Source organism: Exserohilum turcica, assembly GCF_000359705.1.
Source record: "Exserohilum turcica Et28A unplaced genomic scaffold SETTUscaffold_11, whole genome shotgun sequence".
Classification (NCBI taxonomy): Eukaryota; Fungi; Ascomycota; class Dothideomycetes; order Pleosporales; family Pleosporaceae; genus Exserohilum; species Exserohilum turcicum.
In genome coordinates, this window is record NW_007359926.1 from 1,060,191 (window position 1) to 1,084,525 (window position 24,335).

At 56.0% G+C, this 24,335-nt stretch overlaps 9 protein-coding genes across 9 annotated transcripts; 5 read left to right on the plus strand and 4 right to left on the minus strand.

The window, feature by feature from the left end:
- Positions 1 to 559: 559 nt before the first annotated feature.
- Positions 560 to 1,732, minus strand: SETTUDRAFT_103030 (uncharacterized protein; the record flags this gene model as incomplete). The annotated part of the gene is made up of 3 exons (XM_008023987.1): positions 560 to 762; positions 839 to 1,287; positions 1,350 to 1,732. The coding sequence occupies 3 exons, from the start codon at positions 1,730 to 1,732 to the stop codon at positions 560 to 562; spliced, it is 1,035 nt and encodes a 344-aa protein (XP_008022178.1).
- Positions 1,733 to 2,006: 274 nt separating this feature from the next.
- On the minus strand, positions 2,007 to 5,414 carry SETTUDRAFT_158903 (uncharacterized protein; the record flags this gene model as incomplete). Its single annotated transcript, XM_008023988.1, has 6 exons — positions 2,007 to 3,202; positions 3,267 to 3,528; positions 3,584 to 4,080; positions 4,169 to 4,555; positions 4,718 to 5,201; positions 5,307 to 5,414. 6 exons carry the CDS (start codon positions 5,412 to 5,414, stop codon positions 2,007 to 2,009), a joined length of 2,934 nt encoding a protein of 977 aa, XP_008022179.1.
- A 577-nt stretch (positions 5,415 to 5,991) lies between these two features.
- SETTUDRAFT_167205 (uncharacterized protein) lies at positions 5,992 to 6,769 on the plus strand. The gene is made up of 3 exons (XM_008023989.1): positions 5,992 to 6,169; positions 6,224 to 6,660; positions 6,711 to 6,769. The coding sequence occupies exons 1-3, from the start codon at positions 6,026 to 6,028 to the stop codon at positions 6,730 to 6,732; spliced, it is 603 nt and encodes a 200-aa protein (XP_008022180.1). The 5' UTR covers positions 5,992 to 6,025; the 3' UTR covers positions 6,733 to 6,769.
- Positions 6,770 to 7,193: 424 nt separating this feature from the next.
- On the plus strand, positions 7,194 to 8,790 carry SETTUDRAFT_102725 (uncharacterized protein; the record flags this gene model as incomplete). The annotated part of the gene is made up of 2 exons (XM_008023990.1): positions 7,194 to 8,311; positions 8,388 to 8,790. 2 exons carry the CDS (start codon positions 7,194 to 7,196, stop codon positions 8,788 to 8,790), a joined length of 1,521 nt encoding a protein of 506 aa, XP_008022181.1.
- A 721-nt stretch (positions 8,791 to 9,511) lies between these two features.
- On the minus strand, positions 9,512 to 11,273 carry SETTUDRAFT_102778 (uncharacterized protein; the record flags this gene model as incomplete). The annotated part of the gene is made up of 3 exons (XM_008023991.1): positions 9,512 to 9,658; positions 9,734 to 10,719; positions 10,772 to 11,273. The coding sequence occupies 3 exons, from the start codon at positions 11,271 to 11,273 to the stop codon at positions 9,512 to 9,514; spliced, it is 1,635 nt and encodes a 544-aa protein (XP_008022182.1).
- A 944-nt stretch (positions 11,274 to 12,217) lies between these two features.
- SETTUDRAFT_175379 (uncharacterized protein) lies at positions 12,218 to 18,079 on the minus strand. The gene is made up of 4 exons (XM_008023992.1): positions 15,632 to 18,079; positions 15,229 to 15,583; positions 12,447 to 14,796; positions 12,218 to 12,366 (listed from the first exon to the last, which is right to left on the minus strand). Exons 1-4 carry the CDS (start codon positions 17,997 to 17,999, stop codon positions 12,340 to 12,342), a joined length of 5,100 nt encoding a protein of 1,699 aa, XP_008022183.1. The 5' UTR covers positions 18,000 to 18,079; the 3' UTR covers positions 12,218 to 12,339.
- A 186-nt stretch (positions 18,080 to 18,265) lies between these two features.
- On the plus strand, positions 18,266 to 19,685 carry SETTUDRAFT_167208 (uncharacterized protein). Its single transcript, XM_008023993.1, has 6 exons — positions 18,266 to 18,576; positions 18,627 to 18,841; positions 18,896 to 18,956; positions 19,011 to 19,059; positions 19,107 to 19,315; positions 19,366 to 19,685. The coding sequence occupies exons 1-6, from the start codon at positions 18,571 to 18,573 to the stop codon at positions 19,492 to 19,494; spliced, it is 669 nt and encodes a 222-aa protein (XP_008022184.1). The 5' UTR covers positions 18,266 to 18,570; the 3' UTR covers positions 19,495 to 19,685.
- A 621-nt stretch (positions 19,686 to 20,306) lies between these two features.
- Positions 20,307 to 22,432, plus strand: SETTUDRAFT_167210 (uncharacterized protein). Its single transcript, XM_008023994.1, has 2 exons — positions 20,307 to 21,794; positions 21,841 to 22,432. Exons 1-2 carry the CDS (start codon positions 20,505 to 20,507, stop codon positions 22,225 to 22,227), a joined length of 1,677 nt encoding a protein of 558 aa, XP_008022185.1. The 5' UTR covers positions 20,307 to 20,504; the 3' UTR covers positions 22,228 to 22,432.
- Positions 22,433 to 22,601: 169 nt separating this feature from the next.
- SETTUDRAFT_167211 (uncharacterized protein) lies at positions 22,602 to 24,324 on the plus strand. The gene is made up of 6 exons (XM_008023995.1): positions 22,602 to 22,847; positions 22,903 to 23,026; positions 23,081 to 23,230; positions 23,279 to 23,635; positions 23,682 to 23,791; positions 23,839 to 24,324. Exons 1-6 carry the CDS (start codon positions 22,680 to 22,682, stop codon positions 24,016 to 24,018), a joined length of 1,089 nt encoding a protein of 362 aa, XP_008022186.1. The 5' UTR covers positions 22,602 to 22,679; the 3' UTR covers positions 24,019 to 24,324.
- Positions 24,325 to 24,335: the final 11 nt, after the last annotated feature.

A 24,335-nucleotide genomic window follows, 5' to 3' on the forward strand; every position in this document is an offset into this window, starting at 1 on the left:
AGTCTACGTAAGAATTTGCCTTATAAAGGCTAAGGTTTAAGTAATAGCTAATAAACTATTAAAGAAGCGTAGTGTAACGGCGCAGGTAAGGCAGGTCGGATCTGTTTCGGTCGTAGGATCACTCAGAGGCATATGGGAGTGCGTGGGATCACAAAGAGCCTAGATTCAACAAGCCACCTATAGGCCTTGTACGAAAGGATATCAAAAGTCTACAGAGCTAGCTACAGGGAGTGTCTCAATATATACCTATCCTAGTCGGGTCCGAATTCGGATCCGACCTCGGGCGAATGGCTGATGAAGGGCGGCAGGTACTTCCTCCGATCCGGCTCTGGGATTGGCTCAATACTTGGCGAAGTTGTAACATCGTTACAGTAGTTAAGATAGATAGTATAAGTAATAGTAGTAATTCTAATAATTAATTTAGTATATTACAATAGTTTATTAACTATAATAAAAGACTGTAATAACGTGTTAAAGTTGACGCGCTAGTACAAAGTGGCCGACTCGCTTGGGTGGCCGACTCGCTTATGAACCACGTTACCAGTAGTAGCATTGTAGCTCAGTCTTCCGAAGCGGCTCGCTGGCGCTGTTCGTTCTTCCAGCCAACAAAGGGCCAACCTTCGGGCAGCACGGAAAAAGGCGGCAGGATATATCTTCCGTCGCAGCTTCCTTCGTCTTTGCAGTTCAAGTCACACAGGCCGAATACCTTGCAGTAGCACTGCTTAGCAGAGGGGCAGTGTACGGGGGGTTTGCCAAAGATGACTGTTGCAAAGTCAGTAAATGACCACAGCCGCCACAAAAGCAGTGCGCCGATACGAAACCGTCCGCGGACACTTACTATGCCAAGAGTATTCAAATACCCGCCCGCTGATGGCGTCGTCCAGATGCGTGTCCATGATCCACTGGCGATACCTTTCATACTCCTCCTTCTTCCGCTCCCTGATCTTGTCCCTCGTCGCCGCGAACTGCGCACAGCAACTCACGCCCACGGCTGCAGGCACCTCCTTGCCAGGGAACAGCTTCTCAAACGCCTTCTTGTAGTCTCCGCCAGCGTGTACAGCCTCGCGGTGTTCGCCTTCCTCGGCAAGAGGCTTAATCTCGCTTGGGCAGCCCAGCGACCATGCACAGCGAATGTTGACGTAGCCCTCTTTCTCGAGGAAGGGCAGCTGGAAGTGGCGCAGCATGGGCAGGCCGTCGTAGTCGGGGTCGTCGTTGTGCCATTGGTAGCGCGTGGGGTGGATGAAGAGAACGTTGTCCGGGAGGGACGCGTAGTGGTCAATGATGTAACTATGGCGACAACGGGCGTTAGCCTGCGACATGCTGGTGGTATGCGCAAAAGGGGCACGCACGTGAGGTAGACCATGCTCTCCCTGCCCTTGTTCCTGGGCACCGTGAGGCGCGCATTGGGGTCGTCGACGTGGTAGATGTTCTTCTCCCACGCGGGAAAGTAGTCGTCCAGCCACGTTACGTTTTCGGACTTTTGGCTGGCGACGACGACTGCGGTGCGACGCAGGCGCACGCCATCGTTGGCCTTGAGTGGCTTGTCGTCCGAGTCGTGCGACGTCGCGTCGGCTCGTTGTTCGTCGTAGAGTTCGTCGGGGAGGTGGGTAAGACTAGCCGGGCCAGGCGCCGCGGGGCTCCATAGCTCGAACTTGAGATGCAGGACGAGGACGGTGAGCACAATGACGTTGAGCAGCAGGACGGCATTGCGTGCCGTCATCAGTCGAGGCATGGCGCTGCAGGAATCGTGTGCCCAAGGTACTCGCACCAGGGCCGCACGCGAATCCGGGGGAAGTTGACATGTGCCATCACCGCCGCTTACTTACCCAGGGGCCGTCAGCGCTAATAGCCACCAGTACGGGCGGCGGGCCTCTGCTGGGACCCAGAAGCCCACTAGACCTGCCACGGCACGCGACACACTACATGTAGAAAAGAGTATCCTTCATGTTTCGTTTCATTCATCGCAGAGGCCTTGGCTACCAGCATGGCCTGCCCAGCCCGCTATACTACGTGTAAATCTCCTCGGTCAGCGCATTCAGCTCCACGCCCTCCTTGGCAATGTCCTCCTCCTTGAGGAACAGCAGCGGCATCTCGACAATCGTGCCCTTGATGGTGCTGAGAACCTCCTTGACCTCACGCACGCCCTGCTCGCCCGGAGCAAAGTTTTCTGCAACCACATGGCCCCACTTGTACATTGACGGCTTCTTCTCCAGCTTCTGCTTCTCGTCCTGGCCAAAGAAGCGAGAGTAGTATGCGTCATATTGCTTCCAGTTCTTGACCTCGTCAGTCGGCACCGGGTGGAACACCTTTGCAAAAGCCTGCGTGTTGGTGTGCGCCCTCCAGTTCCACAGGTTCAAAAACTCGTCCGACAAGGGGTCTGCGACTTGGCGGTCGTCTTGCGATCCCCAGTCGTACTGGTTGGGGACACCAATCGGTTGGTAGTTGTTGTCTGGTCGCTCCATGTCTTGTGGTTTGAGCAAGCCGAGATGCTTGCGGAAGATTTCCCTTCGGAGGGACGCAGCAAACTCGGACGCGCGCCATGGCCGGCCATCCATCAAAGAGTCCACCTGCTTGGGATCTTCGACGATGATTGCAATCTCAGAGTCATGGTCTCCGAGTTGAGAGCGGTCGTTGAGGTTGGCAGATCCACAGATGACGATACGATCGTCAGCAATCAAGAGCTTGCTGTGGATGTACAGCTCTTCCGATACAAAGGCGTCCATCTCATCCTCAGGACTGCCTTCCCAAGGTACCTTGCGAATGTCCTCTCCTCCCAGCATGTAGCACTCGCTGACGGTATCCCAGCGTCCGTCGCCGAGGCCTTGTCGCCCACCAATCTTGACTGCCTCTTGCTGGTAGCGGTCGTAGTCGCTCTTCCGGCCTTGACTCTGAGGGCCAGCATCGTACTGCGGTCGCTGGGGAGCAGAAGAGCCATCCATTTCGTAGACGCCATACTCTTCACTGGGTGGCGGGCGATAGGCCTGATAGCCGCGAGCATTGTCGTGGGCGGCATCGTAGCCCTCTTGAGCATCACGGTAGGATACGCCGCTGTGCTCTTCTGCCTCACGCATGACTTGACTGGCGTTGATACGGTCGTAGCTGCGAAGGTTGTAGAACCGGATGTAGTCCATGGGGTTAAAGCCTGCCTTGGCAATCTCCTCGTAAATCGAGTGACCACCGCGGTTGATGGAATCGTATTGGACTGGTCGGTCATTAGTAAACGTTCGCGTAATAAATCCCCACCTGGCTATCCCCGGGGCACTCACATTCCATAATGGCACGGGTGCCGAGCGCTTCGTCAAGCTTCAGGTCCCCAGCAAATGCCGGTACGGCCGGAATCATGATAATCATCTTGTACTTTTCGCCATTCCTAGCAGCTCGGACGATGCGTTCGACCATGGCCGCACCAATCTGGTTCTTGATGGGTTTCTGTTGGTCGCCCGTAGCAGTGATGAAGAACTGGTTCTCAATGTAGACAAAGTGCTTGCTGTTGCGAATGATTTCGCAGTAGGCATTTTGAATGGAATGCTGTGACTCAATGTTAGCCCTTGCCTTTTTCATGACAATTGATGGTTCTGCTGACCTCAGTCGTGGCAAGGTTGTGACTCCACTTGGCTGAACTGCGCGTGATCTGGCACTCGACACCACCGCTCTGCGAGCTGTGTTCGGCATGCGACTGCTGATGACCATGCTGCGACTGTTGGTGTCCATACTGGTCGAACCTGCTCTGCACCTTCTGTCGGAGATGCTCGCCAACACCAAACAGCCCCCTTTCGCCCTCCTCTTCACGACCAAAACCACGCTGTCCCTCCTCTCCTTCGTAACCCCGCTGTTGAGTCGGAGGTGGAGGAAACGTACCACCCTGTTGAGCACCACTACTGGTATCGGGCAGTCTGGCATATCTGGTGGCCTTCTTACTATACTTTTCGTCGTAGATGAAGTTCCAGCGTTGGGTGAAATGGGTACGGAGATCCTGAACAGCTGGACCAGAGAGGCACAAGGCAATGTCGGACCACCCCATACGCGAGCTCGTGGTCCTATCGAGCTTGTTGTTTTCCCAGTGAGTGACGTCTTCAAAGTCTGTTCCCATATTAGCATCATTGCTTCGCTAGATCCTGTTGGAAAGCCATGCAACTTTGATCAAGTCAGCGGCTTGGAGCCGGCTTACCCATGATACGAGCATTGTTAAAGTCCTGTCCTGGGAAAACAATGCGGTCAATGTTTCCAGGATGAGCATCGGCAATTGCGTGTTGGTTGGTGTCCCATCGACCGTAGCAGAGGTCCAGACCTCCCATGAAAGCGATATGGCCGTCAATCAAGCAGAGCTTTTCGTGGTGTGCCCAGTACATGACGGTATTCTCGTGGGCACCATAGATTGCCTTGAGGCTGTCCATGGGAAGCTTAGCGAGCGATGCCGGGGTGAAGGACATGTTCTGGAATGAAGAGGCAAAGGACGATTGTAGTACAGCGGCGTCTGGCAGATGGTCGGGGTGTCGGAAAACACCAATGTTTTGGTGGAGATCTTCCAAGTGGTGCTTGGTGTGGGCTGAGGAGACTGTAATGGGTGGTGCAATCAGCGGATCTGTATTTTCCCACTCTTCAAGAGACTTGAATATGACATCGAGGCCGACCCGCGTAAGTGCTTTGGTAAACCAATCCGTCGAGCTGGGCAGAAGAGAATGAAGATAGTTGGGCAACAACGGATTGAGATACTTACGAGTCAGAGCCTGGGTCACCTCCTTGTAGACAATGATGTTGACCTTTACGCCGCGCTCGGCTGCTGCCAGCAGCATCCGGTCGACCCGGTACTGTTGGTTCTTCGCCGGTGGCCTACGGAGGTAGAGCTCTGGCGAAAGCCACCAGTCGAGGATCCATACTGACTCCTTGGCGCGCTCGAGGGCAATGGAGACTGCGTACATGTACGAGCATCCATCTACATACCACTTGATGTTGTTGCCATGGCGTTCGGGGGCGAAGCTCGAAAAGCGGTGTTGTGGGTGGTACTCCTGGCCGGGCTGTGGCTGACCTGCCTGCTGAGAGGTGGCTTGCTGGGAGTTTTGTGGTTTGTCGTCGCCGGTTATGGCCTCCTTGATGTCGGCGACGAAGTCATGGAGAGGGTCGTGGAGCTTCTTGAAGAAAGACATTCCGCCGCCGCCGCCGCTGCCACCACCACTTTGGCCTGAGGACTGAGGCTGATTCTCCTGTGTAGGCCAAGTTAGGGCTGCTGTCCAAGACTTCAACACCCTCATGCTGTGGACATGAGGCTAGGCGGTGCACGATGACCGCATAGCGAGATATGTACTGACCTCTTTTTTGCCAAAACCAAAACGGCGGCCCATGTCGCCTATGAGGCCGCGGTCGCCCTCTTGCTCATGGTACTCACCGTACGCCAAGTCGTCGTCCCGGCGAGACATGGTGGGGGCTCAGGATGTGGTGTTGCTATGGCTGCTGGGAGATGTCGGCGATGGAGGTGAGGTATTTGGGAGCTTGGGAGCTTTCTGCAGAGGAGCCCCGCGTCACCAGGGCCTAGTGCATTGACTATGTGGCCATGCAGGTAAGTGGGCGAGCTGAGAGATTCACTGAGGGCCAATCACTTGGACGCGCACCTTGATTTCCTCGTGTTGGCGCGCGTGCAAGGGGACGCCGAGGGGGGGGGGTTCCACGCGCCGGAACCGTGCTCGTCCGCTGCCCCTCACTCTCCCACCACCACCACCACCACCACCAAGACGACTATCATCCATCCACCCCGCAGCAGACTCCCCTTTTGTCATACGCCTGTTGCTCGACGCCGCGTAGTGCAATGGAGCCAGACGGCCCAGGGCGAGCCATGCCTGCTATATACCCTACACTGCCGAGACACCCCACAAGTTCGCGGCACGATGCCGACGGCTGCTATGCATGACGTACCCTTGTATACTTATCGGCTCCTCCAGCTATACATAGCAGTATATGTCGCATCCCACAGCGGGAGCTTTCCACCTCCTCCCTACACCAGGACACAGCTTCTACCGCATACACGCACATCATGGCCTTTGCTCCCCGTTTTGCATTGCCCGTCAGGCTGGCGCCTCGTGTCTTTGGCGCTATTCGGCCTGCGATGCCTATCACTGCTACCCGTTGTTTCCATTCGACGCCTATCACCGCGCAAAATCCCATTGTCACCTTGAATGTATGTTTCTCGACGCACTTGCAGTGATGCGCAGCGAGGCTCATGTTGTTGCAGGAGGAACTTACCCCTCGTCTTCCTCCTTCGTCCCCGACTCTTTTCGAGGCAAAGAAGAAGAAGAACCTGTCCTTTGAAGCAATTGCAAAGCACGTCGGCCGCGATGAAGTCGCCATTGCCGCCCTTTTCTACGGCCAAGCCATGGCCTCTGCCGAAGATATCAAGAAGCTCTCAGAGATTCTCGACATTGACGCCGGAAAGCTCGAGTCCCAGCTAGCTGGCTTCCTTCAGCGAGGAAGCACACTCGACATGCCCCCCAGAGACCCTACCATTTACCGTTTGTACGAAATCGTGCAGAACTACGGACAGGCCTACAAAGCCGTCATGCACGAGAAGTTTGGCGACGGCATCATGAGCGCCATTTCTTTCAGCACAAAGGTAGAGAAGGAAACCGATGAGAAGGGCGATTGGGCCAAGATCACCATGAGGGGGAAGTGGTATGTATACTGCAAAGCACGCTGGTTGTCCATGTCTGACCACTGCCTAGGCTCCCTTACTCAAGATTCTGAGTGGCTCATAGCACTAATTAATCAATTATTGTGTCCATCCATGCCATGACTTGTCCTTTCTTCTCTCCATGATCAATCGGGTCTCCATGTAGATTCACTTTGCCTGTGGTGTCCTGTCAATGGCCTGGTAAGAAAGGCTTGGCGGCAGCATAGGGCTTCCTTCCTAACCACGGAACCGATTGCTCCCTCCTCTTTCGGAACGCTCCCTCACCTTGCACAATCATCTGCCTCTCACCTTTGCGCAATCACCATTTACCTCTCCCGCTATAGCCTCTCACCGCCCGCTTCTTCAGGCTGCAACTTGCTCACTTCGCCCTCTCGTACAACCAGCTCGCCGCCTATTGCAATCCATCGGTACTCGACATTGCCTCATTGAGGATACAAAAACCAGCAGTCTACAAGTAAATTGGATAGACCGCCATTTCTTTGAGATTGTACTAACTTCAGCAAGGATAGCCAAGATGCCTGCTCAACTAGAGCCAATCCGGCGCTTCAAGTGCACCTACAAAGACTGCGACATGTCTTTCGACAGCGAGAAGCTGATGAAGAGCCACAAGAGGCATTCCGACGAGCATGAATACTGCCACAAGTGTGACGAAGACTTTGACTCGTTCGAAGACTATGCCATGCACAAGATTACACGTCCAGCAGAGCATGGTCTTGCATGTCGCGTGTGCGGCGACGAGTTCAAAAGCACCTCTGGCCTAAAGCGCCACATTGAGCTCAACCACAAAGTCGACCAGAAGCTGACCTGCTTTGGATGCCACAAGTCGTACTACAGCGCGGCCCTGTTCATCGAACACCTCGAATTCGGCCACTGTGATGTCATCTCGGCGAACCAATTCCAGGGCCATATTGTTCACAAGTATCTCATTTCGGAGCTACTGAAGTGCGGCCCTGCGTTGGACCGCTTCAGACAGAAGACGTCCAAGTTCGAGGCAGCCATTGACTACGAGGAAGAGGGCGGCGTGTCACTTTCGGAAGACCCGCTGGGCGAGGATCAGGAAGTGGATGCAGTCGAGTTTAAAGCTATCACGCCGGATACGCACTCGGAGACGCCACGTACTCTGGTCTTTTCTGGCCAGTTTCCACCACTCCCCTCGCAGTCTACCATGAGAAATATTGACTCTGAAGTTGCGTCAACCATGAACGGCATGTCTTTGAGTGGTAGAGATGATACTGGATCAGACACTTCCACCGTTGTTGCATCTCCAGTCGCAACCAGAGTCTCCACCCATTCCATGCGCAGTCCATCCTCTCGACATGGCTCTTCTGTGCACAGCCACTCGACGCAAAAGGATTCGGCGATGCAAGAGTCTAACACCTCCTCTGCCCCCCGCGAGCTCAAAGCCTGGGGCGGTCGCAAGGGCAAGTCCACTGGCGCTATGCTGTTTCCCAATGCCAGGCCCAAGGCGCCTCCAAGCGACTTCTCCGTTGCTGCCCACGACGATGCCATGGAGCAAGAGCACGGCATTAACATTCTGCGCTCGCGCTTCTGGGACCCCATGAGTGATGACTGGAACCCCGAGAAGTTTTTCGATGCCATCATCACCAAGTACTACTGTCCTTTTATCTGCGAGTAAGTCCCATCTATCCACACACATCCGCCTCGCAGAAACCCTCCATCCTTGTTACTGATAGTAACATCACAACAGGCAAATGTTCGACTGCGCCGGCGACCTCAACAAGCACATTCTCAGCCACCACCGCGTCACGCGCATGAAGTGTCCCAAGTGCCTCAAGACATTCAACAACGTCACAGCCCTCATCGCACACTGCGAGTCGCAAGCCTCGCGCTGCCAGATCCACAAGGCCGACGACTTCAACATCTTTCTCGACCGCATGTCCGGCGGCTTCCTGAGCGTCCACGACACGACGCGCCCCGACCATGCGAATACCAGGAACGTGCTGCTGACAAACGACACGGGGCGTATGGAGGTGTTTAGGCCGCTTGTCGCGAGTTATCTGCAGTATACTGTTACGACCCCGCCTGATTGGAAGGAGCCAGAGCGAGAGTTTGTGCGCATTGGAGGTATTCCGGAGGCTGAGCAGTGGTAGGTAGGTAGGTAGGTAGGTAGGTAGATGGGAGTGTGTCGACATGGACGGGGGTTATCCGAGTTAAGATCATGCATGGGGGCGTGGTCAAAAAGGGTATGACAAAGTGATTTTACGGGCAAGCGAGAGAGAATATGCATGACAGTGGGAAAAACAAGGAGAAGGAAGTTTGAGATTTCAATTGCAGGATATATATGGATTTCCCTCGCATCCAAAAAGACCAGAGTGATTGAATGTTCTTTTCTTTCTTTCTTTCTTTCTTTCTTTCTGTTCCCTCCCTATTCAACGCAGACACTCATGCCATGTCATGTTCATCATCATCATCATCATCATCATGAATGACAAAGTAGCCCCAAGAAAAAAAAGAAAAAAAGGAAAGATGAAAGAAAAGCTATACATGTATATACGCGCGCTTTTGCTACATACCCATTGCCCATTGCCCATTGCCATAGTGGTATCAATGCTACTTAGACCCCCAAAGATTTTGTTTTCTTCTGAAAGACAAGAGAAAAAATTAGTGAAAAAAAAAGAGAGAGAAGAGGAGGAATAAATTGTTGCGCGCCTATGCAACAAACAAAGTACCTCTACTAGTACTAAGACAACAAGCACAATAACAATAATAAAAATAATAACAACAACAACAACAACAACAACAACAAAAGCGGAAAACATCCAAGCAAACAAGACGTGACAGAGCGGAGCAGAGCGTAACATGGGTGCGGATTTAAACAAGGCTTCCAACAGCCATTTGGCCCAGCAGCTCCGATACATGGGCCTCGCCCAAGGCGCGTCTTTTATTACTCGAGCTCTGGGTGGTGGTAAGATTCAAGCCGCCCATATCGCACCACGAGACGCCATTTGTCTTTACAGGCTGTAGGCGGAAAAGAATTAGCTTAACCCTTTTAAAAAAACAGGTATTTTGCAAAATACAAGGAAAAAGACATACCAAACAAGACAAATGCCTACACCAACTACACGTATTTCTCCATTCGTAAAAGTTTCTCAGCAGCAGCACGAAGCCTATGAAGACGGCGACGAGGCTGCCTGCGCGAACGAGCCACCAAGCCCACCAGAGGGGTTTCCGGCCCTTGAAGAAGCCAAGGGGCTGTTTGGCAAAGACGGCCATTTTGTTTGCGGGCTGCTGCTCGTCCTTGGGGGCGAGGGGCTGGGTATCGACGGTAGCGTAGGGGGGCTGGCCCTGGCCTGTTCGGGCGCGCAGCGACTCGGGCGAGTGGATGATGCAGATGCCGAGGACGAGGCCCATGAGGAAGCCGCCAATGTGCGAGAAGTTGTCGAGGCCGGGGAGGAGGCCGATGACAAAGGCAATGGCCATGTCGAGGAGGATGAAGAGTAGGTCTTTGACGGGGCTGCGGCGCGTCGACCAGTTGTAGAGCAGGTCGAGTAGCGTCAGCGCGAGGATGCCAAAGAGCGAGCCTGAGCAGCCGACGGATGTGAGGCCGTCGGGCGCATAGTTGCCGCCGAGCACGAAGCCAAAGATGCCGGCGGAGAAGTAGACGAGGAGGAAGCGGAAGGGGCCGATTTCCTTTTCCATGTCGCGGCCGAGGGTCCACTGCAGCAGCATGTTGAAGCCAATGTGGATGATTCCGGCGTGGAGGAATATGGGTGTGATGAAGCGCCACCACTGGTCGGGCTCGTGGCTCCGGTCTCTGAAATTGGTGACGCCGGTCTGGTCCGGGACACCACCACCCATGCCGCAGAGCTCGGCCAAGGTGCATTGCGGCGAGTTTGGACCGATGGTGGTGGTGTTGGGACATGGCCAGTTGAGAACAGGAGGTTTGGCCTCGATTACCTTTCTGATGTTGTGCATGCAAGGCGTGAAGCGGGCACCCATGTTGATCAGGACATAGGGCGAGGGGCCAATCATGATGTTAAAGTTGGGCTTGGTTTGGATGGGCGAGCCGGTTAGAATGCCTGTGTCTTTGTTGAGTTTATGCGCAAAGGTGCAGTCGCTGTATAAACGAACCGTTTTTCACCAGCTCTCCGATAAATACACCAAGCTGCACTGCCGTGAGGAGATAGACAGCCCACGTCACTCTTCCGCTCAGCCAGCCCTTCTTCTTCTTTTTGCTCTTTCTCCTTCTCGGCTCAACGCCCATGCCATAGTACTCCGGGTCATTATTGAAACGGACAGGAGCGTCCGAGGGTGGCTTGTTTTGTTGGTTCTGCAGAGGTATTGCATTCTGGTCGGCAAACGGGTCTGGTTGTCGGGCATAGGGGTCGTTGAGATGTGCGGTGGAGCTGTAGTCGGCGGGCGACTGGTGCGCGGTGTTTGAGTAGGAGGTGTCGACGGGATAGCCGCTCACGGCCCCGCTACTGTGTGTGTGGACTGGGTAGGGCCGGTCTTGGAAGGGCGAGCTGACGGGCGATACCGGGCGCGGAGTTTGGTTGGCGGGCGTTGGCGGCAGAGGCGCATCGGACCTATCGTGCGGCTGGCCATATGGGTGGTAGTATTCGTTGGCTGCCATGGCGGGCAGAGGGCGATGGAGTCCAAGTATGTATTATGGAAGCGGAGGGTATGGGCGGTGGTGACTATGTATGGGGAGGTGCGAAATAAGCTGCGGGGTTGGGGGGTTACGGCCTGGCTGCGGCTGGGAGCTGGACAAGACAACGGCTGCAAACAATTGCGGGCTTAGGGTGCAGGAGAGAGAGGGCGTGTCTGGGGTTTCCACGCGACCGACAACGGGGCCAAGATTAAAGGGCTGGGAAGCAGTTTCGGACGCACGCTTGGCCAGGTGTGGCTATTACATGTGGATGGGATTATGGCCAGGGCAGTAGACGGAAAACAGAAAACGAGAGGGGGAGAGAGAGAGAGAGAGGTTTGGGCATGTAGGCAGAGCAGAGCAGGCAAGGCGGCGACTAGTACTAGGCAGCGCAGGTCAGCGCAGCACACGCAGATGCGGACAAGCAGCTGTGGCGTTCCGATGGGGCGCTATTAATATCATCCGCCATCCAAAGTATCCACCATGCACACGACGCATCCATGGCCGCCAGAGAGGGAGACAGCTTGGCAGCCCACACAGCCACGGCACCCCAAGCCACGCCGACGATTGAGTTTGCGCGCGCTCCTTGTGCCCTCGCCGCCGCTCGTGTGTTTCTTCTGTTTAGCGGTTGCGGGTAGCCATGGGCAAGCGAGCAGAGCCCGGCTACGTGTGGGAGCCCCCCTGGCGCCCGTGGCAGGTGAGGCGTTTGGGGCGGGTCGCGTCGAGTCGAGCGATTACATACGCGCTAGGCCGTGTGTTTGCGAGTACGCGGCGAACTCTGATGCTCATGCTCATCATGCTCATGCTCATGCTCATGCTCATGCTCATGCTCACACTCAGACTTGCTGCGTGCATCACCAACACCCGAGCGCTTGGCCGGCCGATGCCCTTGGTAGCGGTGCTAGTACTAGTCCATCCTCATATGTATAGTGCTGTCTATCCATGTCACGTGCACACATGCTCACGTGCCCCCTCAGCCAGCCCCCCCCTACTTACCTACATCCACACTCCATGCGCCCTACGCCTACATGCAATATCCATACACACACACTCACACTACAGCGGCGGCAGACTCTCTCTGCAGTTCGGGCACATCAGCCGGTACCGCATCCACCCTTCCAGACACCCAGTATGGAAAATGTGCCGGCACGGCGTCACCATGTACTGGCGTCGTTGCAGAATCATGCTCGTGCCCCCCATGCCCGTCATGCTGTTTTCGTCCGCCCCTGCCGCCACCACGGGCACTTCAATGTCGTTGGCGCAGATGCTGCAGTCAAACACCTTCTTGCCCTTGGTCTTGGACTCGCCCGACCCCTTGGTCGCCTCGCCTTCCGCCTGCCCCGCCGCCGCCGCCGCCGCCGCCGACGACGACGACGACGCATCCAGCGCCGTCGCCGAGTCGCTGGAACTCGTCATGTTCAGCGGCATCGTCGCTCCCTCTTCGTCCTCGCGGAGGATCGGATGGTAGTCGTACGCCGGCGGTGCCCATCCATCCTTGACAAAGAATCTCGCTCCTAGCATCTCCTGGCTGGCCAGCACCACCACTTGCACCCACACCCACCCCACCAACACCCCCATGGCCCTCCAGTCCGTCTTTGCAAACAGCACATTGTCTTCTTTCATGTAAAAGTACGCCACAGGCGCAATCCGCGCCACGCTCGTCCCACAAACATAGTCCCACCGCAGCGCCCGCCGGCAGTTGCGCATCGTGTTGCGATAAATCTGCGGTACCCAAAACGATAGGTACACAAACGACACAATGTCAAAGTAGATGGTGCGGTACGTTGTGCGCGCCGTCGCAAACTGAATTGTGATGAAGAACAGCACAATCAGCATCAGACAGAAGCGGCTGTACAGCGCCCCGAGTTCGGCGCGCGGATTTGCGTTTGCGTTGCCTGCTGTCGTATTGTTATTAGGAGCTGCGTCATCTTCGTCCGCGTCATCCTGGTCCGGGGCAATGATGATCGGCGTAGGGGGGCGTGGCCGCGCTGCAGTCGCTGGCAATGGCAGTCCTTCTTCGCGAGGGGCTGCTGGCGTCGCAGTACGCAATGGCCGTGTTGAACTCGCAGCTGCCGACGCTTGTTGCCGCTCTTGACGCGCTCTCTCTGCAGCTTGCACAGACCAGATATCCATCAAGAACCGAAGGTGCGTGAGCACCGAGAAGAGCGCTATGAACGCGATGCTGTACAGAGCCAGCTGTGCAGTCCCCAGGAAAAGATACATGAAGATGAGAATCAGAAATGTAAACCCATCGCCCACAGCCATCATGGCAATCGTGTAGAAGCTGACGCGGCTGCGCATCGACGGTGTTGCAGTCTCTTTCATCTGCTTCATGGTACACCAGAGCTGCAACGCCAGGCTAATCGCGAATGCGATAATGCTGTGTCTTGCCCGCACGTTGAACACTTCCGTCTTGGACCCAACCAGGTGCATAGCTTCCGACGGCGCAAAGTCCGGAGGGCCCTTTGACTCGACAACAAGCCCACAGTCGGGGGAAAAGCCCACCATGGACATGGTGTGCGACACTTGCCGCGGTATGGGAGCCCCGGTCGGGTATCTGAGCTCGTGCTCAAGCCAGTCCATGTCCATGTTGTACTCGCTGGGAAACTCCTGCAGGTAAAAGACAAACTCGCAATGCCGGCCTTGGAACAGCCCTTCGTTGGACCCGTCCGCTGCAGACGTCCACGGGTTCCACAAGGCAAACGTCCGTTTTTCCTGTCGCTCAATCGTCTCGTGTATCGTCCAGTTGAGGAATTCCTGTGATGTCGAGTATAGATACGGTGATATCTGCATATGCGGAAGAGCAAAGATGCCTGCGAACCGGTCACTCGTCGTCGTCAAGACGGCGGTCCCACTCTTCAAGAAGTGCACCCCGTGCACCAAAAATTCCCACCAGTTGCCCCCAAAGCTATCATGGTCGCCAATAATTACTTTGGCGCTAATCTCAGATATGGTCTTGTTTTCGTTCCTTCGCATCTTGTCTTCCAGCTCCGTGATGTGCAGGCGCAAAGACCCACCCGCTCCGGTAATGTTCCTGTCGAACTCGGCCGCGTTGCCAAAACCATTGCTGGGCATGGCCGAGGCGTTGCCCATGTCCTCGGGGTGCCGCATGCGACTGAGAGGCGAGCGCGTCCACTCGCCCTGTACATAGCCAGAGAGGTTCTTGTACACGGGCATAATAGCTTCTCCCTCCCCAAAAGACCCATCCAGCATGCCCTTCCATCTCTCGCCCAGGATGTGCTCCGACTGCGCCTTGGCTCTCTGTCTCACAGGCTCCAGCAGCTCCCATGCAAACCCATCTTCATCTCGCAGCCCAGTAATGTTCAGCCACTTGTTCTTCTTCGCATCAAAGTCGCCATATCGCGTTCGATTCAGTACGTCGAGCTGGTAGTATTCGCGGTCAATCAGTTCCCGGAATCGTGTGCGCGCATTAAACGTTGGCTGCTGCGGTTCCGGCGAGTTGATGAGAAGCAGCAGGATGATGAAGAAGAGAAAAGACCGGGGATCCCTTCTTACTTCCATGGGCGTGGTTTCCAAAAGGTGTGACCCGCCATGAAGCGGTGCGTGTTGGATGGGTGATGTGCTATGGGCGGCCGACGTTGGCTAGGCGTCCATGGTCGGTCCACACTAGCATGACGTTCTCCCACGCCCAGCCACTCCGACCCCGACGGCTCGGCTTCACGCAACAGCTTGGCAGGCACTATTTCACCACAACGCAAACCACTTGTGCAAACCGCCAAAGGCGCAATTCTATCCATTTTGTTCAAAGGGGCAAGAGGGGTATTTGTTCTGTGTATGTACACCAGGAAAAACAGCCATAGTCTCATCATGACCAGGACTATAACACCTTTTAAACGCCTCCATGCTCAAAAGCCTGTGCTTCATACGCATAATCCATAATTCTTATAAACGACATAACGACATGAATTGAATAACCTACTGCATCGGTCCTCCAACGACTGGTGGCGCAGCCTCCAGATCAACACGCTGGACTGTCTGGCGCAAGTCGTTGCTGTTGCGCACAAGATTGCCAAAGTATTTGCGAGCCACCTCGGTCTCAGCTTTGATCTTGCTCGTCTCCTCCTTCTGAAGCTGAAGTTTCTCGACGTTCCTCTGCAAGCCAATCCGGACATCGTTGGCAGGTCCCTTGAGCGCGCGTCGAACCTCGGAACTGATGCGAAGAGCATTCGAGTGCGTGTAGTCGATCGCTGCCAGTTGTTGAGAAAGCTTTGCGCTGAGGCGATGGGGAAGTGACTTGGGCACTGAAGCGAGGACATAGGATACTCCAAGGGCAACTGGAAATGTTAGCGTGACCAAGATGATGCCAGTGCAATATCACTTACCACCAGCGATGAGACCGGGGATCAAGAGTCTCCTGATGTTGCTTGTGCCCATGATCTTAGCGGCGCCCAGGGCACCGTCTACCCATCCAACGCCGCCAACTAGTCTGCCTCCGACTACACCTGCAACAGTCATAGCCATACCGGCACCCGCAGCCTTTTCTTGTCGTTCCCAAAGGCCTGTTAGGTCGAAAAAGTCCCACAAGTCGATATCAATGTCCACTTGTCTGGCCAGGGCGTGCACCGACTTCCTGAACATTCGTTCCGGGCGGAACATGACATCAGCATACAAGTTGTTGCCGAGATGCAGGACACCCAAGTTCTTGATGCCGTTGTAGCCCTGCACAGCTTGGTTTCGTGCATACTCTTCGCAAATGCGTACACTTTCGGTAACCTCGTGCAGCATAGAGTCGCGAATATCTTCGGCGTACTGGTATGCTGAGAAGAGTCCGGGGTATTCGATGCCCAGGTCTAGATCCGCCACCTTGGCAATACAGTCGTTGAGAGTGTCACGGGTGTGGCCGTAGACCTCCGAAGTTGTGTCTTCCACCATGCGATCCACCGCTTCCCCAGCTTCTGTTCGCGACTTCTTTGATTCTTCAAACTCGGGCTCAAGCGCCTCAATCTCTTTGTTGACACGGTCCAGTTCGTTCTGCGAGACATCTCGGTTGATAGTGGCCAGGTTGTGCATGTCTCCGAGCACGTTGAGGAGATATGTCTTGGCTGGCGCTAGCTTTGACCGGGCCCTCTTCTCCAAGACGAAGCGTCTTAGGGAAGCCTCGAGGTCGGCAAAGTCCCGCAGCTTTTCCGCCTCTTTACCCTTGCCCTTGCCCGACGGGTCGTCGTCGCCGTTGTCATCTGGAGGGTTACTAGCACCCATGGGAATTGCGTTACTCGAGACGAAGTGCACCAATTCGCTGGATTCCTTGAAGGTTGCTGGGCTGAGGCTGTTGACCTGCTTCAAGATCATTTCCTGACAGCGCCTCTGATCCCTGATGGTATCGAAGCCGTTCACTACCATAAACATGTAAGCCTTCTCGCGAGCTGCTGTGAAGATAAAGTTCTTTGCAGATTCAGTAAAGTGGTTGGCTGCCGAAACGACAAACACAACAACGTCAATCTCTTCTTGGCGGGCAAAGACGGCTGTGGTCTTGATCGAGTCGGCGTTGAGTCCTGGTGCATCAATGAGGGCAATGTCAACTACGCCGTTGTTCAGCAGAGATTCATCCACATCGCGGATATCTTTGACGTAGACCTTGCACTGCGAGAAGTGATCGTTGTCGATTACAATCTTTTCCAGGTCGTTGAGGCCGAACACGACGTAGGTGCTTTCATCGTTGCGGTTGTATGTTGATCCAATAGGAATGGCATGTACTTCTTCAACGCCACCGTTCTCTCTAAAGTCGAGGACCTCACAGAATATACTTGTGCAAGGCTGCTGATCCTCCGGGAGAACCTTCCGTCGGAGCAGGGCGTTACAGAAGGTAGACTTTCCAGCGTTCAAGTCACCCGTGACCAAGACTTTGCTTGAGGTGTCTTCGATACGCTCCTTGAGAAGAAACAGGTGGCGTATGCTTTGCTGAATTTGTCCGTCCAGAAGGGAAGCGACAGAGTTCTTTTCCAGCGAATGAACCAAATCTGTCTGTGTCCGCCCACCCATGCGCAGTTCCAACTTCAACACGGAGAAGTCGTGGGCGAGTTGGGGCGTCACCAATCGCGGCTCCTCCCTGCGCTTGGCCTCGGCTGCGGAGCTAGACTCGGCGACGGGGTCGTCTCCAATGGTTGTACCTGCGCGTCGCGGGCCTCGTGGGCGTTCGGGAGAGCGGGAGCTGGGGTCAAAGTCGCCGACTGCCGACTGCGTGTGGTGCAATCCAGGCCGGGAATCGTTGCGCAAATGTGCTTTTTGCTTCTCTGCAGCCTGAATGGAGGGGTAGTGTGCGGGCCATTTGAGGTTCATTTCTTGAAAACTTTTGAGGGCTTCGATGGTGCCGTGGATTGCGCGACCGAGGGCGTTTTTGTTCTGGTTGTACCGCAGCTGCAGGACATGGCTGCGCTGTTTCTCCTGCTCGGCATTACCTGATCCGCCCGCGAGTATGGGCACTGGTGAGGGCGAGGGCCTGTCTTCGCCAATGTTGGAGCGCCAATTCATGCCAGAGCCTTCTCCATCCTGCACACTCCCGCCGTATCCGGAGTCTTCATCGAGCATCGAAACGAGGCGGGCGGCGGCATCGCTGGTGGTGTTGCCGCCACCGACAGTCATGTATCCAGGTCCTACATTTGGGCGCGGGACAAAGTCGTCGGAGGCACCTTGGCGGCTGCTGGACGACTCTCCGTGCGCAGCGGAGCGGTTGTTGCGGCGTTTTGGAGGCATCGGGGGTGGCTAGGGCGTGTACACTATGAGGAGGGACGCATGTCGTGTTGGATACGAGAAGATAGTGCCGGAGAGGAGGGGGGCGGCGGTCTAAAGGAAGAATATGCAGAGGGAACGTCAGAGTTGGTGGTGCACACGCCACCACGACAGCCGGCAGGGATTGGCTGTCGTTGGCCAACTTCGCCCTCGCTACGGATGCTACGCTACGTATTGCATGTGAGAACTTGACAAGGGAGCAGAGGCAAGTGGAGGCAGCGCGTCCTTGGATTGGCGTCCCTTTAGACTGCATAAGCTCCAGGATGCCAATGTGATAATTCGACCAAGGCTCGGCATCGCCATACCTGCGTGTCCTGCGGCTCTCTCGACCAGGCAGAACACTAACATCTAGCGATAAGGCGACGGCAGGCTCTCGACAAGACGTGGCCGCCTGAACGTTTCCACGCACAACGCTGCGCATCCACCCCCGACGTCGTATCCAGACGCAGTAAGAAGTAGCTGCGAGGCCCGACCCGTCCTCTTCCCACGTCACGTCCACGCCGCCCCACGCCGCTCCTCGGCACCAGTCGTCGCCATGAATGTGTGTACAGCCTGCGCTCTCGGGCGCTCTCGAGCTGACAAGCGATGCAGATTGTAGAATGGGCTTTCGGGAAGCGCATGACGCCGGCGGAGCGCTTGCGGAAACACCAGCGCGCCCTCGAGAAGACACAACGGGAGCTGGACCGCGAGCGCGTGAAGCTTGAGAACCAGGAAAAGAAGCTGGTGGCCGACATCAAGAAGAGCGCCAAGAATGGCCAAATGGGCCCTCTGCGGATACAGGCAAAGGACCTAGTGCGGACACGGCGGTATGTTGGCCACGGCCCGTCGCATGGCTGGCTCAAAGCTGATGGTTGCGACAGGTACATTCAAAAATTCTACCAGATGCGGACACAACTGCAGGCCATCTCGCTGAGGATCCAGGTATGCACGCACTTGGGGTAGTCAGAGCGTGGACATGGGGCTGACCACGAGCAGACGGTTCGCAGCAACGAGCAGATGATGCAGTCTATGAAGGGCGCGACGAGTAAGTGTGCATGCCCGGGTGTGTGGGCGCAGGTCTAACATTCACAGCACTGCTTGGGAGCATGAACAGGCAGATGAACCTCCCTGCGCTCCAGCGCATTGCTCAGGAATTCGAAAAGGAGAATGACATCATGGACCAGCGGCAAGAGATGATGGATGACGCCATTGACGATGCCACTGGCGTGGAAGATGAAGAGGAGAGCGAGGACGTGGTCAATCAGGTCTTGGACGAGATAGGCATTGACCTCGGACAGGCGGTAGGTGGACGGCCCTGCTGAGACGCGCATTTCTGGCTAACGTTGTACAGCTCGGTGAAACGCCCAGTGGTCTGCAGAAGAACACGGTGCCAGAGACCAGAGTGGCACAGGCTATTGGGGGAGGCGGGGACCCCGACGACGACGATCTCCAGGCGCGGTTGGACAGCCTGCGGCGATGAGGATGCACGCACGTGACCAGCAGCGGGCGATGGGCGATGGTGAGGCCACGTGACGGCTGGGGGCTGGGGACTGGGGACTGGGGACGCGGACTGGGGGCGTCGAGCTGGCTGCACGACGCAGAAATTGGGATTCGCACTTGGCGGCAAGATTGTACCCGTACGTACACGTAGGTAGAAGGACTCGGTGCACGCATTCATGACGCTGTACCCATCCCGCCGCGCCCAGCACTCGGCGGCTGTGCATGCCCAAGTCTAACGAGTGCGAGTGCGAGTGCGAGCGAGCTCAAGGCGGGCTGCACCCAGCGCGTCGGGCTGCATGCATTTGCTGATCGCAGGCCGTTGTCGTGGAACGGGCGAGGATGATGTCTTTTGGGGGTAGCCCTGACGCCGGGGATTCACAGGCGCGCGCAGGGTCACAAGACTTGCTATGAGTCGAGTCTCGTAGACGGCGGCCAGCGGGGTAGGGCGTAAGACGGCGAGCTGCACTGGAATTACTTAGCATTCTTATTGTCCCAGGCCCCCCCCCCCGCACCCGACCGACACGCTACTGCTACTGACTGCCACCAAGTACCTCCAGCTACGCAGCACCGCCCCGGCCGAAAACTGGGAAGCCTCCCGCGCGCTGTCGAGCCCTTCTTGCGTGCATCCACCGTCCAACGGCCGCCCGTCACGCCTGAAGCCTTCCACACGCGCCGCCAATTGATACCTCCGCCTGCACACCCACACACCCCGCCGCCCCCCCGACGTCATCACACCTAGCCACTCCCTCCCTCGCAACGCCTCTCCCCCCCCTTGCATCTGTCTCGCACAGTCACATCCACATCTTTTCCCACGCACGGTATCCGTATTGTTGCTGCTCGAGCCTCGCTTATCTCAGCTCCTCTCCCTCTCCCGCCCATTGTCCCCACCCACATCCTCGTCGCCGCCACCCGGTACACACGCGCCATCGCGATCCACCCAAGCTGGCAGGTAACAGGCGCCGGAGCGCCCAGGGCGGCTTGCTCTCGAAGATGTTCGGGAATGCAAAGGACGACGAAGGTTCCGCCATCGACACCCCTGCAGGCAATGACGCGCCCAGGCCCGCCGCCGCACCCACAACGGACAACGCAGCGGCGGCGGGCTCCAACACCGCGAGCAACGGCTCTGCGCCCGGCGACCGCAAGGGCAGCGATGCGGCTGCTCCTCCCGAGCGGAAGCGACGCAGCAGCGGCGTGTCGCGTGCCCGGGACATGTTCTCGAGCGCCAAACAGTCATTGCACATTGGCGGCTCGTCTCCCACGTCGACGTCTTCCTCGACCACGACGTCGGAAAAGTCGTCTGCCCAAACCCCCATGCAGAAGCTAGGCAAGTCGGACGCTGCTCTCAGCGTGCCCCAGGGCTCGCTCAACAACTCTGCCGGCGAGTCCGCCCCGGGCCCGCGATCCACGTTCCGCGTCGGCGTCACCGAGGACAAGAACAAGAAGTGCAGACGGACCATGGAGGACACACATGCGTACCTATACAACTTCCTCAGCACCCCGGCCCCCTCGTATGGCAACGACAAGCCCCGCGCCGTCTCGGATGCAAGTTCGGTCCAGTCTGACCCGTTGTCGCAACCCGTCGTCGAGAGCGACAATGGCTACTTTGCCATCTTTGACGGCCACGCGGGTACTTTTGCCGCCGATTGGTGTGGGAAGAAGCTTCACTTGATTCTGGAAGAAACGATCCGAAAGAACCCTAATACGCCGATACCCGAACTCCTCGACCAAACCTTCACTGTCGTCGACCAGCAGCTGGAAAAGCTGCCTTTGAAGAACAGCGGCTGCACTGCCGTCATTGCCGTTTTGCGCTGGGAGGATCGAGTGCCTAACTCGCAATCGTCCACTGGCTCCGTCCTCTTTGCACCCGCCGCAGTATCGGCCATCAAGCACGCTGGCGAAGGCGGCGAGAACAAAGAAGGCGCAGATGCTGCTACCTCGGAGCCTTCAACCGAACAACAAGTCGAGGCCAGGTTACGAAGTGAGGCCAGCCGGCAACGCGTCCTGTACACGGCGAATGTGGGCGACGCGCGCATTGTCCTTTGTCGTAATGGCCGGGCTCTTCGCCTTTCGTACGACCACAAGGGCAGCGACGAGAACGAAGGACGTCGTGTTGCAAGTGCTGGCGGTTTGATACTCAACAACCGTGTCAATGGCGTCCTCGCAGTCACACGCGCCTTGGGCGATGCGTACATGAAGGACCTGGTGACAGGACATCCGTACACCACGGAGACGGTTATCCAGGCCGACCAGGACGAGTTCCTTATTCTTGCCTGCGATGGTGTAAGTCGTTCGTAGCCGAATCGTTTGCATACGCTGACATGTGAAGCTCTGGGATGTCTGCTCCGATCAGGAGGCCGTAGACCTCATCCGCCACATTCACGATCCCCAAGAGGCTTCAAAGAAACTCGTCGATTACGCCCTTGCGCGCTTCTCCACCGATAACCTCTCGTGCATGGTCGTACGGTTCGACAACAAAGCCCTCCGCCAGCGAAAGAACGAGGCCACGACAAGCTTGGACCAAGATCAGGCGGCTATGAAAGGCGGCATTACCGAGGCCGACTCCATCGTGGCACAGGCAAGGAAATCGATTGGCGAGCCCGACGTGTCAGTCGAACACGCGGCACAGGAGATTATCATGGAGGAAACCGAGGCTGAGCCAGGTCCTGAACTGAGCCTCGATGCGGCGAAAGCAGCTCGGAAAAATGACGTATAGCCAGGGAGGTTTAGGTCTGCTGGGTGAAGTTGGTGGTTGGGAGCGTGTCACGCGCGACTGAGGAGACGCATAGCGATAATGGGAAAGTGTGTATAGCTTGTAGACGTGCCGTGGATGTACTGGGCCTGTTCCGAATGCGTTCCCTAGGTCAGCGCTATCTCAGCGCTTATTGCTTCAAATTCGAAATCAATCAAAGTTGAAACATGACAAGAGACTTGCGAGTTTGTGCCAGTTCCCATGTACAGCATTACTTGCCCCGCGTGTTTGCGCATTGACTTTCTTGGTCCACGATGCGCTAGTGACGATCGTGGGGCGTCTACATACCTCCGCCGTCTTCCTCAACATCTCAGCAGTCTTGCGCTCTGTAGCCCAGTCCCGCCATAGCACTCTCCGATCCTAAGATTCCTGGAGTCACGCGCTCCATGCGGCTCCGAGGAGCATCGCGATAAACCATGTCCGGCGTCGACGCGGCAGACTCAGCGACCAACACCCTCAGCAGCGATGCGCGGCCGGCGTTTGTAACGCCCAGGGATTTGCTCCAGCAATCTCGTGCCCCATTGCCCCCGAGGGAGCAACCGCGTCAGCTTTCAGCTATTGACCGTGAGCAACTGGACGGCCTGGTATGGCAACGCTTGTTTGGCGTAGGGTCGCAGCGATAGGCTGACAGCAGGCTAGAGAACCATCAGAGCCTTTCTCAAGGCCAGGACAAGCTACGACGTGCTCCCCATCAGCTACCGCCTCATCGTTTTTGACACCGCACTGCTGGTAAAGAAGAGCCTGAACATACTGAACCAGAATGGTGAGCTGGTGCACTATCACATGCAAAACGACATGAGCTGAGATTTGTTCCCAGGTATCGTCTCAGCGCCGTTGTGGGACTCCAAGTCATCCACTTTTGCCGGTCTGCTTACGACCTCGGACTATATAAATGTCATTCAGTATTATTGGCAGAATCCAGATGCGCTGGCTCGGGTAGACCAGTTCCGTCTGAACAGCTTGCGAGGTAGGCGGCTCGGTCCAGGCACGCCAAACGCATACTAATCCGCGATAGACATCGAGAAGGCGCTGGGAGTCAAGCCCATAGAAACTATCTCCATCCACCCCGACCGTCCTGTATACGAAGCATGTCGCAAGATGCTCGAGTCGCGCGCCCGGCGTATACCCATAGTCGACAGCGATGACGAGACACATAGGACCATGGTGGTCAGTGTCATCACGCAGTACCGCATTCTGAAATTCATCGCGGTAAACGTCAAAGAAACGCAAAAGATGCGCAAGCCGCTTAGGGAGCTAAACGTGGGCACATACGAGGATCTCGCAACTGCGTCAATGGACACACCAGTCATGGACGTCATTCACATGCTTGTCAAGAAGAGCATATCGAGCGTTCCCATCCTGGATAAGACTGGTACGGCATCTTCGTGGCTGCACGGATGCGTGGCTAACAATGACAGGCACTGTGCTCAACGTGTTTGAAGCCGTGGATGTCATTGCACTCATCAAGGGCGGTGTATACGACGACCTAAACCTGACTGTCGGCGATGCCTTGCTGAAACGCTCAGACGTAAGCAGCTTGTCTGGATAAAACGAATACCAATCTAACTTTTGCAGGATTTCCCTGGCATCTTCACCTGCTCGCTGAACGACAACATGTCGACGATATACGACACGATCCGGAGGTCTCGCGTGCACCGCTTCGTGGTCATTGATGAGAACAGCAAACTCAAGGGCGTAGTCACGTTGAGCGATGTGCTTGAACATACGCTACTAGAGGGCATGGAAGACGAGTAGAACAACGCCATCCGTAGCCACCTGTCAGCTTCACGCTTGAAGTCACTGGCACTTCGCGAGCAAAGGATGCGACGATGCGACGACTAAATCATCCATTGGCAGGGTGGTGACACTGCAAGCAAGTCCTTGACCGCGCGGACTGAGACAAAGTGTTACTGCACGTCGTTTTGGGATGAAGAAAAGATACCATAGAAGGAATGCGCTGACGAGGACAAGTGAAATGACTTATGGACGGCGCAATGGGTGGCAACCAATGAGCCTATTCTCTGTAGGTACAAGTAGTCCTTTGAACATTCAAACTATCATCTTTTCAGGTG